Here is a 14205-nt window from a genome sequence, read left to right on the forward strand (position 1 = left end):
CATTGACTGTTTATGGTTGAGTGTGGGCGTGTAGAGGTTAGAACCTGAGGCGGGACCTCGTGCGCAAACTCTGACGTGCGGCTGTGATTTATAAAGTAAAGATGCGCAGAAACGTGCGTACGCACGGTTTTATAAATTTGAATTATTTTTGGCGTAGGCCATTTCCGCCTTTTGGTTGTACATTCATTTTTAGTATGGTTTCCACGCAATCCTTTATAAATGAGACCCCTGGTCCTTTGAAGTGAGACTGACTGCCAGCTTTTGCGAGGTAGTCAGCTCCCTTGGTACCACTGATGCCTGTATGTCCTGGTACCCATTTAACAGTAACACTGTTGTCTCTCCCCAGTTGGTTGACTGCTTTGACACACTCCCAAACCAGTAATGATGTAAAGTGTGGCCCTCGGAGAGCTTTAATAGCAGCTTGGCTATCTGTTAGGATGAATATTTCCTTCTGTGTACACTGAAGGTCTTTGAGAGATGCCACACACTGGTAGATTGCATATATCTCAGCTTAAGATACAGTTGCAAAACAACCTAGTGGGTATTTATGCTCTCTCTTACTATGGTTGTGCAAAATCCGCACCCCTGCACCTCCTGACCCCTTCAGAAGGGATCCATCTGTAAAACAGTAGAAATGATTGGGAGACATGTCCGTTGTAGAGAGGTTACTCCAGGCAGACCTGTCTTCTATCTCTGTCTTAAAACTTGGCTCAAAATTGTATTTTTTTTACCATTCTGTCTCCAGGTCCTGCAGTTACAGGAACAACAGCAATTGCCCAGTTCCGATTCTAGTGTGCTGTGAGGCAGATATGTTTTTCCACCTACCAGACTGGCGTAGCCTTACTGCACTGGATGCGGCCTCCCCTAAGATATGTAATTCTAGTGGAGCCAGGTCCAGTAGGACTTCCATGGCTGCCGTSGGTGTTGTTTTGATGGAACCTGTGATGCTCAGGYAGGCCAKTCRTTGCACACATGGGTGAGCATYACTCTTGCCACCCCAACTTGGACTTGAACCCACCACACTAAAGCAGCATAGCATAGCATGAGGCAGACTATGGCCRCCCCATGTAAGAGCACCAACATTTCTATTGTGCAAGGATAGAGGCACCTGAAAAGATGGGAGTGTCATGATGGGATTTGAGAGATTTTTGATAATGGAGTTTATAGTTAGGTTGTARTTTTGTGTAGTTTAGTGTTTAATCAGTTTTAGTGTATTTGAGACAAAACARTGAGGTGATGTTTAAATGTGAAACTTTAGGTTACTATCATAACCCCGGTTGTGAGTGTCTCACATTGGGTGAGACACTCACCCTTGACGTGATGTAATCAGAAGCTCCTATTAATTACACCAGTCAGGACTGGCTGGAAATAAACATGCCAGTGTCAAGAATGGCAATGTTCATCCCCCTATACTGTATATAGGGTTGTTCCTGCACTGACAATTTATTAAAAAATGATCACATCTTCCTGGAAAAATTTGAGCAAGGAGGGTGATTTGGTGAGACAAACACTCATACTACTCAGAAAACTGGGGTTACGACAGTAACCTTAAGTTCTCTTTTGTAGCGCCACTCAGAGGTCCGATTAAATGGGGGAACAGCGCAGCAAGCCAACCTARTCCAGAACACTGCTGACTGGGCCAATGGAACAAAGCCAATCAGAACTGAGTTCTGAAAAACTGAGTATGATGTTGATTTTTAATASAATGTTCATTCTATTGTAAAAAATGGCACACACCAGTCGCTGTTTTCAAGCTACTGTACAGTCTTTACCAATAACAATGAAAAAAGCATTCAATTAATCTACTTTATTGTATAYCTWWATAATCTCAAACACAAAAACACAAATACTAATAMTTTCTTATCTTACCAGCACTCATACCATAGTCAGTGATGAGGATGGGTTCCTGTAAGGGGATATCAGGAACAGGTAAGACGCTTTTGGAYGCTTTGGTTTTGTGGGTTTTGCGTGGAAATTTGTTCTTCTTCAGCTGAGAGCTTTTGAAGTGAGAAGCAATGTGYGTTTTCCTGTGGCCGGATGTACGAAAGACCTTTTCACAGTGAGGACAAGGGAAAGGTCGCATACCTGAGAGCAAGTTGAGATGAGGAGAAAAAAAAACACTTAGGGAAGATTATGATAATTACATAAAATAGGGAATAACAATAACGTCAATAAGTTCACAAAAGTGGGAAAAAAAGCATATAAACTAATCTTAATTGATATTTTTCTAGAAAAAACACTAATTAAAGCTTTTTTAATATTATTTAAATGGCTACGGCTACATTTTGCAGGAACAGGTTATAAGTGAATGAAACCAAATTAAAAATAAGTAAAAATGACAACAAAACTATTAGCACAAGGAACTGTTGAGAAATACACCTGAAGTATTTATAAAAAGCTTTAGCATTGAACAAACATAAAACCAGCTCTGTAGAGACTGCCTGACATCAATGTTGACATCAAATTTAGCAACAAAAAGTAAAAAAAAACTGCATAGAAACATTATATTTATCAGGATACCGCTCTGCTTGTTTTTACTAATTCAATAATTTTAGGTTGAAGGATGGGTTCCTTGACCTCAAACAATAAATACAGAATTGCAACATATTAATGCAATTTATACCTAGCTACAGCAACATTGCAACATTTTCCCAGGTCCAGCTCTTGCAGCCTGTTTTACAATTTATCACAACAGCCTACATCTGAATTGTAAATGATACAGGCTTCTAGGAAACAGGAAACAAAAACCATGAGGACTTGAGCTTCTACAGCTTAAAGTGCCTGTGACATGAATTTTCTATCCTACAAATACACAAAATCAGGAGGAAGCATCTTAATTTGTAAGAKATTTTGCAGAATAGACACAAATTTACGCATTTTTTTCACATAAATGGCATTTTTTTTTTTTGGTTTTGAAGTAAAACCAACGAGGAACTCCCTGGTAAAACATGAAACCAATAAGCAAGTGGCCRACTTGTTGTAAAATCCCTATTATGGTGAAGTAATATTGCTACAACTGTGAGTTTGCACTGCTGTCTTGTGGATAACAAGATAAGAACAGCCTGGATCAGAGAGGTTCTCTGCTATCGTCTGTGTATTACTCAATGTTGCAAAGATCTGTTAACATGCAGGCGTTACTCTTCGTCTTCAGAAAGGAGYGAAAAACAGCAGTCTGAGAGGGAATATCAAGTGACATTTGCAACTGTATATCTTAGAGGCATTCCTATTTATTACAAGAATTTAAAGTYACAAGCACTTTAAGGACACATTTTCTTTCTTGAGTCACTTGAGTGACCTCCATAGAAAGTCAATGTAATGCAAAAAAATCTACATTTTACTTCAGCTTTCAGTAAAATAATTGTTCACCTGTGTGCAGCCGCATGTGTACTTTCATGCTGCCTGAAGTGGAGAAACAYTTCAAACAGCACTGACACTCGAAGGCCTTAATACCAGTGTGTGTTTTCATATGTGCCGTGAGAGTACTCTTCACAGCAAATGCTCTGAAACACTGTTTGCACTTGAAWGGCTTCTCGTGGGTGTGGATGCGGATGTGGCGAACAAGGTCACTTGGTTTTTTGAACTCTTTGGAGCAGTACGGGCAGCCATGCCAGCGAACACCGTCCTCCTCCCTGATTGAGCCTGAAATCAAAACAAAGGTGACAAGATTCAGACACACTTCATTTTTAGCATTTATTTTGTTGCAGTCTAATGCTAAACTCATTTTAATTATTTTTCCGCCAATAATTTTTACAATGTAACCTGTAATGACAAAAATTTAATCAGAACTGTATACAGTTTTGTGAATAAATAAATTGAAGAAATTGGACATAATTTGAAAGGCACACACTTGTCTACTGAAGGTCTCCTAGCTGTCAATCAGAATAAAAACCAAGTCAGGATGTCAAAGGTACAATCTCCCGATCTCTGAGACAGGATTATTGTGAGGCCCTTCTTGATAGGGAGGAACGTTGGTTTGAGAGAGGAGTAAAAGAAGCCATTTTTGTAAAGAAAGACCGTCCATCATTAAACAGAGGTGGGGGCCTCCGTTTTCAGCTGTCCCCCCTCCTACAGCGCTGTCATTGGCAGTATCACTCCACCCTCTGTTAACAATAGGTATTAATTAAGGTGAACGATAGCCATGTGATGTGAGTATCAGTCACCTGTGAACCATAGCCATGTGATGTAAGTATGAGTCACCTGTGAACGATGCCATGTGAAGTGAGTATCAGTCACCTGTGAAACATAGCCATGTGATGTGAGTATGAGTCACCTGTGAACCATAGTCATGTGAGGTGAGTATCAGTCACCTGGAGGCAGGACTTAAAAGCCTGCATTTTGCCTGAAACTCTCAGACTGAAGAAGTCTCTTGGAAGAGAGACGAAACGTTTCATTAAAGAAGAACCCGTCCAGAGGACCTATACAATTTTTTTTCCTTTTGAGGCCAACAAAGATTTAAGAGAGGTTACAAAAAATGTCTGGTGCACTGAAGGTTCCTCAGAGTTTAGTAAACCCCAGCATGGTCAAATAGAAGAAATTTGGCACAACCAGGACTCCTCCAAGAGCTGGTCACCTGGCCACATTGAGCAGTCGAGGCAAGGGGAGTTTAGTGGGAGGAGTGAACAAGAATACATCGTTCACTCTGACTGGGCTTTAGAGAACCTATGTAGCACTGTTTTCCAAAACAGAACTACAGGCCTCCCCTGAACTGGTTTTTATGACAAAGTGGTTTGTTGGAAACTTCTCAGAGCTAAACACTTGAAAGCTGCTTAAATGACTCTCAGACAGTGAGGAAGAAGATTCTCTTCGGCCTCAATTTAAGTGTTATGTCTGGAAAAAACCAGGCACTGCTCATTACCATCCACACACTGAAGCATGGTGGTGGCAGATCGTGCTGTGGAGGTACTTTCCAGCAGCAGGGACCTGTAGGCTAATCAAGTTAAGGAAAAGTTTAATTAAGTAAAGTACAGGAGAGCTCAATATTATGAACATCTCCATCTTCTTCCGCTTATCCGTAGTCCGTTTCGGAGGCAACAGGTCCAGGAGAGAAACCCAGACATCCCTCTCTCCAGTGACACTTCCAGCTCGTCCTGGAGGACCCCGAGGCGTTCCCAGGCCAGAGAGGATATAAAATCCTTCCTGTGAATCCTGGATCTTCCCCGGGGTCTCCTGCCAGTGGGACATGCCCAGAACACCTCTAAAGGGAGGCGTCCAGGAGGCATCCTAATCAGATAAACCACCTCAACTGACTCCTTTTGATGTGGAGGAGCAGAGGCTCTACTCTGAGCTTCCCCTGGATGACAGATCTCCTCACCCTATCTCTAAGGCTGAACCCGGCCACCCTATGAAGGAAGCTCATTTCAGCTGCTTGTGTCCAGGATTTTGTTCTTTCGGTCATGATCCATGCCTCATGACCACAGGTGAGGGGTGGAACACAGACAGACCAGTAAATCCAGACCTTTGTCTGGGTTGCTGTTAAGAGCGATCCAGTCCCTGTAGAACCAAAGCTGTGTCAGCATTCTTGGCACAAAGTCGAGCTCCGCCAGGGCTGTCCCTTGTCTCTGATCCTGTTTGTAGTGTTTATGGACAGGATCTCAAGGCGCAGTCATGGAGAGGAGGGGGTCTGGTTTGGGAACCACAGGGTCTCATCTCTGCTGTATGCAGATGATGTGGTTCTGTTAAAGTCTTCAAAGCAAAACCCTCGGGATGCACTGGGGCTGTTCGCAGCCGAGTGTGAAGCGGCTGAGATGAAGGTCATGGTTCTCAACAGGAAAAGGGTGGAATGTCCCCTCTGTGTCAGGAGAGAGTCTCTGCTTCAAGTGGAGGAGTTTAAATATCTGGGTGTCTTGTTCATGAGTGATGGTAGGATGGAGCGGGAGATGGATCGATGGATTGAGGCCTCATCCTCAGTAATCGTTGCTTTGGTCAGTCGTGGTGAAGAAAGAGCTGGAAACATACTCCATGCGAACTGCCGACGTCGTCGCGGGTTGTCGCAGTTTAATGACGAAAATTACGTCACCGGGCTTCGCAGCGTCATGTCGACAGCCCCTTTTGGCACAAGCCCCCGGCAGACTTTTTTTGACCCCCCTCCCTTGTCGACGGTTATGTGTGATTGGTCTGAAATGAAAGCGCTCGGACGGACACAGCTGAAGAAAAAAAAACAAAAACTCGCTTCTGACTAGAGCAGACTGTTTTGAGCAGTTTTAAAGAAAGACAAATCGAGAAAAACTCACGCGTGTTTGTGCTGACAGCGCTATGCGCTACATTTACTTCAACCATTCGGTTAAAAAAAAGGAAAAAAAAAACCGACTCGCTCCCCGAGCCAACCAGGAAGCAGAGTTTTATAAAGATAGTCAAACCATGAAAAACTCATGAATGGAGATAAACAGACATAACAGATAAACAGATAAACAGGCACGGAGAAATCTGAAACTGTGGAGCTTTTTAACCAGGACAAATGTGGATAAAAATCCGTCGGGTGAGTGACCTTTTTTCTGCATTGCTGTTGAGGGGAGAAATTCTGACTTTTTTTTCTGCATTATCGACTGTTGCGGGGGAACTCCATGCATTGACGAACRTTTCRGGGAGGGGGGTTTCTCGAATTTGGTGCGGGGGTTGTCGTAGGGACTATGAAAGGTCTGTGCGAAAACGACTGCCGAACAACCGTGCGTCGACCCGTCGGCGTCAGAGCGAGTATGTTYCCACTTTTAGGGACAAGTGTGAATGTCCCAGAGTGACTCTAGTGGCATTTGACTATTATAATGGAGTACTAAATGTATATTATTGAGGAAAAAAGGAAGTACAACAATTTAAACAAATGGAGAATTACATTTCCACAAAACATCACGTGTTGTGTGCAGCACTTTGGCCAATGGCCATTGTTTTTATATGAAATCAATTTTATTTCATTTTTAACACCATAAAATATGAATGAGATCCTTATTTTCTGTTACCAGTTTCAAGCTTCATTTTTCATTAAAATCGAAATCAAAATAATAATCTCAACTCACATACCAGGCATTTGTATAGGTTTCTTGAAAATGCTCCTCTTTTTCTCCCTTGGTGATTTGTCTGGAACCTGCTCTTTCTTGCTCTCTGCAGCTGCGRCCTCGGTGTTCTGATTCTGCGGCTCTCTGGATGGGGTGTCGCTCTGTGGCTGGACAACATTCAGTCCGCTGTTCTCCAAAGCTTGCTGCAACAACAAAGCAGCCTCATCACAGCTTAAATAGGACAGGMACAACAAGTAATTGCAACTGTCAAAAACAGATTTGAAGAAAACAAATTAGGTCTGTTGAGGAAAACGGAAAAACAAAATTTACATTATTATTGCTGATATCATTGCTTCGATAACTCCAAGCAAGGCCTGGAATGTGGAAAAAATTTGGCTGGGAGAAAAAATAAAGCTTTAAAGCAAAGCCAAAGCTCAGTGAAATTCACATTTGAATGTTTTGGCGTGCAAAAGTCTGTTTTAACTTTGCAGTCACGGATGAAGTTTTCTGATRGAAATGATGCCCTTATCTTTCCACTGCTTAGTTGATGTTCCCACTATAGTGAAAAATCCTGCTATGCAACCATTAAACAAGCACATTAACAGAGCGTATCAATTCAGATGCATAGTTGCACAAAGATTTCAGAACATTTATGGAAACCTTTATTTTCCTCTCTTTGTTTGACATTTGCACATAAATCAATTAGACACAAATGACCTCAAAGTCTCAACCACTTTTTTGAAACACTTTTCCAGAAAATCTATCAAAACAAGTACTTTTTTAACAAACATATTTGTATGGTAACAATCTTAAGTGTGTTTTAACTCACCTGCAGGATGTCCTGGTTGATAGCAGTTTCCATGGCAATGGCTGTCTCTGGAGGCGGAGGCTGGGCCGTCTCCCCGCTGACCTGCTCTGACAGCTCCAGGAGCTGCTGGATGACATCTGTCACCCCCTCACCACCCTCTGATGCCCCTGCAGTCTGACCTGGTATCTCAGTCTCCTACAGTCAGAGGGACAGGGTAAAGGAGTGAGAAAAGAGCAACACAAAAGATGAGAATTGTATCAAAAGGAACAGGAGAGGCCAGAAGTTGATGGTTGACTAACTTTTATTAGAGACTCTGTGAAGCATAAAATAAGCTAAGGATGGAGTGTTAGTGAACAGAATGTAAATTCCTGGCTATGGCTACATCTCTCAAGTTGCTATTTAGAATATATCTGACCCATCACATCGAAATGAGGATTAAGTCTAAAAGTGGTTTAAGGAGAAATAGGCAAATAGAGTTTTGATTTAAACATTTGCAAAAAGTGCATTTTGTCAAAACATAATGAATTAATGCCTTATCAATGTATCATATGAMTGAACTGTCTGAAATATAATCATAAAACAATTTTTAAGCTTTTTTTGAGCAGTAACAACAAAAACACAGATTTTGATCAAAAACGCCTTAATATTTTGAGATTTTCCCTGTGAGCTAGAAATGTTTATTCCAGCTGGGAAATCTCAATATTCTAATAATATTTGGTTTCCTCTTTATAAGGACATCAAAATTTCCTCATTTAAATTACATAAAATTAGGATTCAGACCAAGTATTGTTGTATTATTGTAACCAACAAGACAAATTAAGGCATATCTCTGGATCCACTTATGATATCAGAATGATTCAGGTATCAAAATGTATCTTTCAAAGCCAGACATCTGAAAATGTAGTTAGGTCATTTTGACCAAAGTTGACTTACCKGTAATCCTCATTTCAATATGATGGGTCACATATTTTCTATTTTTAGCCACTCCCTTTAAGGATCACTACAGCAGATAATATACCTCCATCTCACCCTCAGCATCAACATCAGTTTTTGAAAACTAAAACCTGCAAGAAAATGTCTTCAAATAATTTATTTTCTTGATGATAATGATCCCATTGCACCATGGTCATTAGGCGGGCACAGAGGAAAGATGTCACCACAGACTGTTATTGTTACAACCCCAACTGCAACGAAGTTAGGAGTTGTAAATGGTAAATGGTCTATACTTACAGTGGAGGAAATAGGTATTTGATCCCTTGCTGATTTTACAAATATGCCCACTTACATAGACAAACAATCTATAATTTTAAGGGTAGGTTAATTTTAACAGTGAGAGATAACTGTTGGTGCAATAATAAGAAAACAGAAGAAATACAAAAGGACTGTCAATCCACATCGATCTGGGGTTCCATGCAAAATCTCACCTCTGGAGTATCCTTGATCATGAGGAAGGTGAGATCGTAATGTTATGCATATAACTACTGTTCCCTGAAGGAAAGGAACGAGGTACAACACATCATGTATGGGAAACCACGCCCCTGCATGTCCTGGCTGAAGCCACCTCTAATCACGCGTTTAGGCAGGTGACGTGACAGATGTCAGGCTCCGCCTGCACATATATACTGTCCGCCATCACGGTCACTCCTCAGTTTGGTAACTGCTCTTCACCGAGCCCAGCTGTGCAGTGGGGCCGCCATGTGTTATACCTCGTTCCTTTCCTTCAGGGAACAGTTGTTATATGCATAACATTACGTTCCCTTTCAGTCASATCACTTGGTACAACACATATTATGGGACATATATAAATGCCCCGCAGAGCAGCACCAAACTTGGGTCATAATAACATGCTAGTGCAGCACTTCAGACCCGGCAGAGAGCACAGRGTGAGCCACTGAAGGGGCTGTCACATCTAAGCAATAAAACTGAACAAATGTGTGCGGTGAAGACCAACTGGCCGCAGCACAGATGTCACTCACAGGTACTCCTTTAAAAAGGGCCCATGACGCTGCTACACCCCTGGTGGAGCGAGCTCTCACACCAGATGGGACTGGGAGACCCTTGCTGCTGTAAGCTAAAGAGATAGCCTCCACAATCCAGTGGGAGAGTCTCTGTCTGGATAGAGCCCTGCCCCTGAGTGGGTTAGCAACACAAACAGTTGATCACATGACCTCACCTCCTGTGTGCGGTCAATGTAAATATACAATGCACGTAACGAGCACAAAGAATGCAACCTCCTTTRCTCCTCAGATGCAAAATGGGGAGGATAAAAACTAGAAAGCTCAATAGACATGGAGCTGTAGTTAGAAGGTATCACCTTAGGGAGATACGTTGAGTTTGAATGCAGAACCACCTTGGAGCCATCAGGTGAAAACTGAATACAGGAGGGATTTACAGACAGAGCATGGAGATCCCCAACCCACTTAACAGTTGTTAGTGCAAGAAGCAACACAGCTTTATATGAAAGGAACTTCATATCCACAGACTCCAAGGGCTCGGGGGGGGGGGGGGGGTGAAAGCGTGCCACTTGTAGGTATAGAAACCTTCGTGGAGGGCGCTCTCGCCGTCTGGATAGTTTGCACCACTGCGTGGGAAGGTCTCTGGCTAGCAAACAGGACCTTTCAGCAGGTAGGCGTGCAGCCTCCACAACTCTGGGTGTGGGTGAAATATCTCCCCCCCCTGCCTGAAAGAGGAGATTTTGGCGAAGATGAAGTTGCCAGGGCTGAGCTGCCAGCAGGCTGATTATCTCGGCGTACCAAGACTTCGCTGGCCTATGGGGCGCCACCAGAATCAGAGACAGACCCTGTCTGCGCACCCTCTCTAGTACAGGCAGTATCATCTCCACTGGGGGAAATGCATACGTTGGGCCATGGGTCGGCTAGAGCACCCACCCCCAGTGGGGCGTTTTGATCCGTTATGGAAAAGAACAGAGGGCAGAGGGTGTTGGCCCCTGTGGCAAAGAGATCCACTGCTGCCCTGCCAAACAGGTTTCAAATCTGGTCCACCACTGAGGGATGAAGCCTTCACTCCCTCACTAGAGGTCCGCCCCTGGAAAGTAGATCTGGGCCCAGATTCAGYCTCCCAGGAACGTGAGTGGCCCTGATAGACAGGAAATGCACGCTGCACCACTGCAAGAGAGTGTGTGACAGTTCCAACAGGGGAAGAGACCGAGTTCCTCCCTGTCTGTTTATATATGACACTACGGTCGTGTTGTCTGTTCTAATCAGAACATGTTGGTTCTTCAGAACCGGACAAAAATGTTTCAGTGCTAACAGAACTGCTAACAATTCCAGGCAGTTTATGTGGAGTCTGGACTGCTTCAGAGTCTAAACCCCCTCACTGCGGCACCATCGCACAGAGACCCCCACCCCACCAGGGAGGCGTCTGTGGATACCACCTTGCGAAAGAACACTCTCCCTATCGGTGAGCCTCGGCAYAGCAGGCCGGGTTCCCTCCAAGGRCTGAGAGCCATCATGCAGGAGGCAGTTATTGTTAGCTTTCTGTGGYGGTGACGTAATGCACGCAGCCGGTGAGAGCGGGACCAGCGCTGAAACCGGCGCATTTTTAGCAGGCCGAGTGGTGCTACTGCAATCATAGAAACGATCACGCCCAACAGTTGCAGAACGGTCTGAAAATGCAGTTTGTGTCCCAGTTTAAACTGAGCGAGGCAGCAGTGAAATGCAGCTACTCTGTTCTCTGAAAGATGCGCTCTGCTAGACAAGGAGCATATTTCTAACCCGAGGAAAGAAGGAAAGAAAACTGCTGACTCGGAGTCAATGAGCTTTTCTGGAAATTCACAGAAAAACCCAGAGCCTGAATGTGCGACAGAACCTGAGACAGATGCTCTGTTGCCTGCTCCTTGGCTTTGAAGGAAGCGTGGTGGGCCCGCTCACTCCATGGTTGTGAGACGGGGCCAAATACGCTGCTAGGGACGGCTCCATAGAAGGAATGATCACTAGCCCAGATTTTTCAACTTCCTCCAGATCCAAATACTGTCCATAACCGGGTATTGTGATGCGGGCGGACAGAGGTTTGCTCCAGCAGGACATCAACTCCGAGACGAAGTCTGGGAACATGGGAAGACAGTTCTCCAACGCGGCCGGTTCAGTAGGGAGAAAAAACCCTGTGAACCGCGACGGTTTTTTGCAGGAGGGGGAGCAGGCCACCCCACCTCCAGTTTCTGAGCCGCACCACGACACAAGGAGAGAAAAGACGTGTCCTCCTGGTCTGCCACCGCAACAGCGGGGGCATCCAGACCCGCGCCGGGTTCCTCATCGTCTTCCGACAGATGAACATCCAGGCCAATATCCGGCACGTCCTCAACTCTCTGGTGGAGGCCCAGCTGAAACTGGGAAGCCTCCCCTTCATCTTCGGCTAACCCCTCCATGTACTCTACGCGGTCCGCTCAGCTGGAAGCAGGGAATTCGACCGACAAATCCTCCTCGTCAGACTCAGACGGAACCGGGTTTCTGGACTCGGAGAGGAGTGGGTCTTGCCGTGCGACCGCAGTTTTGCCCAGCACTTTTTCTACAAACTTAACCCGTCTCTCCAGGGTTGGGCAACGAAGCTAGTGACAAAAAACACATGCTTCGGGCTCCGCCAACGCTCTCYGAGCGTGAACGGTCCCAAGACAGCCTCATGCTGGTCCTTCTCATGGAGCGAGAAGCCGTGCCCAAGGACAGGGGCAAACCGACGACTTCTGCTCCTTCTGAAGTAATTTTGTGCTCATCCCGAACCACAAAATCTTTTATTTTGTTGAGTTAAAAGGCTACTCAATGCTAGCGCTCCGTGGGCGGACACAATTACCTGTAGGCAGCGGTGGCTGACTCCAACAAAAGCAGTTAAGCTAACTTTAAGAGCCTTCGAACAAGCAAAGCTAACTAGCAGCAGCTAATTAGCCAGATTGGAAGAGGTGTTCTTAGCGAGGTAAAGAGCGTAAGAACTGAGGAGTGACTGTGATGACGGACAGTATATATGTGCAGGCAGATCCTGATATCTGTCGTCACGTCACCTGCCTAAAGGCGTGATTAGAGRTGGCTYCAGCCAGGACACGCAGGGGCATGGTTTCCCATACTGATGTGTTGTATAGAGTGAATTGACTGAAAGGGAACAGCCTAAACTACATGGGGGTAACTTGTTATTGATCTCAAGGAAGCTGGGACCACAGTCACCAAAAAAAAAAAAATATTGGTAACACATGACGCTGTAATGGTGAGGCCAAATCAACTGATTGAAACATTCTTAACAAAAAAGAACAAAAAGGTGAGCTCAGCAACACCAAAAGACCTGGAAAACCACAGAAAACAAYTGTGGTGGATGTCCAAAGAATTATTTCACTGAAGAAGAAAATCCCCTTCCCAATATTTGGTCAGATCAAGAACACTCTACAGGAGGTAGGTGTTTGTGTGTCAGTCAACAATCAGGAGAAAACTTCACCAGCATGAAAGAGTGTTCACCACAAGATGTGAACYATGGAAAATGTGTAAAATAATACTGCAAAATGATCTAACATGAACAGGAATGGCATTTTCATGCTCAAGTAACAAAATTCAAGCCAAACACTTCGTAATGTTATCAGCAAGGATGGAAAAACAATAGTACTTTTCTTCAAAACCCAATTCACAGCCAAGAACTGTCTCATTTMTTTCAGAGTATCAATAAAATAGAAAGATTGAACAATCTCAAAGAAGAATGTGTGAAAGGGGTTTTTGCTCAAACTGCTCTCTTACCGGATTGCTGGAGGGCACCTCAATTACAGAGATGTGCATCTTGCTGATGTGGGCATTCAGACTCCCCAACTTCTTAAACACACAGCTGCAGTCCATGCACGGGAACAGAGGTACACCTTTAGTCTGTCAGAGAGCACAAACACACATTATCACCAGCTGCAATGCACATGTTTATACTAACAGTTCCACTCTGCAAGTCACTGCTACCTTTCAGGAGTAAATGTATGACTACATTGCCTCCACATCTGCCACTATATAACCCCATAGGTATAGATAAATGGTTGCAAACTTATAAGAGAGAAAAAAATTGCTATGAAATGGAACCACTTCCAAAGCTGACATCTACACTGAAAATGATATAAAGTGGTGGATATGTAGGAAACCTATCGAGCACACCACTTTAAAAAAGATTTGATGGCTTTTATATGAGACATAACACCGATGATGGAAAAATATGTGTTACAGATTGCACAAACACACACTGCTGTCAGAAGCTAGGAAAGTTTATGAAATACAGATGTTGCACTCTGGAAACCAAACAGGTACATATGGACTATGYTGGGAGTGCCAAGGCACAAGAGAGTGGAATAAGGTTAGTGTGCACAAATTTCAAAGAAACCTGAAGAATACGACGAGGCAAGAGGAAATATTCACACTTAGTGTATCAGGAGAAGCGTAAAGAAAA

The 14205-nt window shown here is 43.9% G+C and overlaps 1 protein-coding gene across 1 annotated transcript in view; it reads right to left on the reverse strand.

The window, feature by feature from the left end:
- Nucleotides 1-14205, reverse strand: part of LOC106517883 (zinc finger protein 236) — a gene marked incomplete at its 3' end in the record, with an annotated part of 60454 nt that overhangs the window by 22479 nt on the left and 23770 nt on the right. The window contains 5 exon segments of the mRNA XM_014008922.1: nucleotides 1870-2085; nucleotides 3367-3639; nucleotides 7012-7189; nucleotides 7816-7989; nucleotides 13521-13643. Coding sequence (XP_013864376.1) covers nucleotides 1870-2085; nucleotides 3367-3639; nucleotides 7012-7189; nucleotides 7816-7989; nucleotides 13521-13643 — 964 coding nt within the window.

This window comes from Austrofundulus limnaeus, unplaced genomic scaffold (assembly GCF_001266775.1).
Source record: "Austrofundulus limnaeus strain Quisiro unplaced genomic scaffold, Austrofundulus_limnaeus-1.0 Scaffold54, whole genome shotgun sequence".
NCBI lineage: Eukaryota > Metazoa > Chordata > Actinopteri > Cyprinodontiformes > Rivulidae > Austrofundulus > Austrofundulus limnaeus.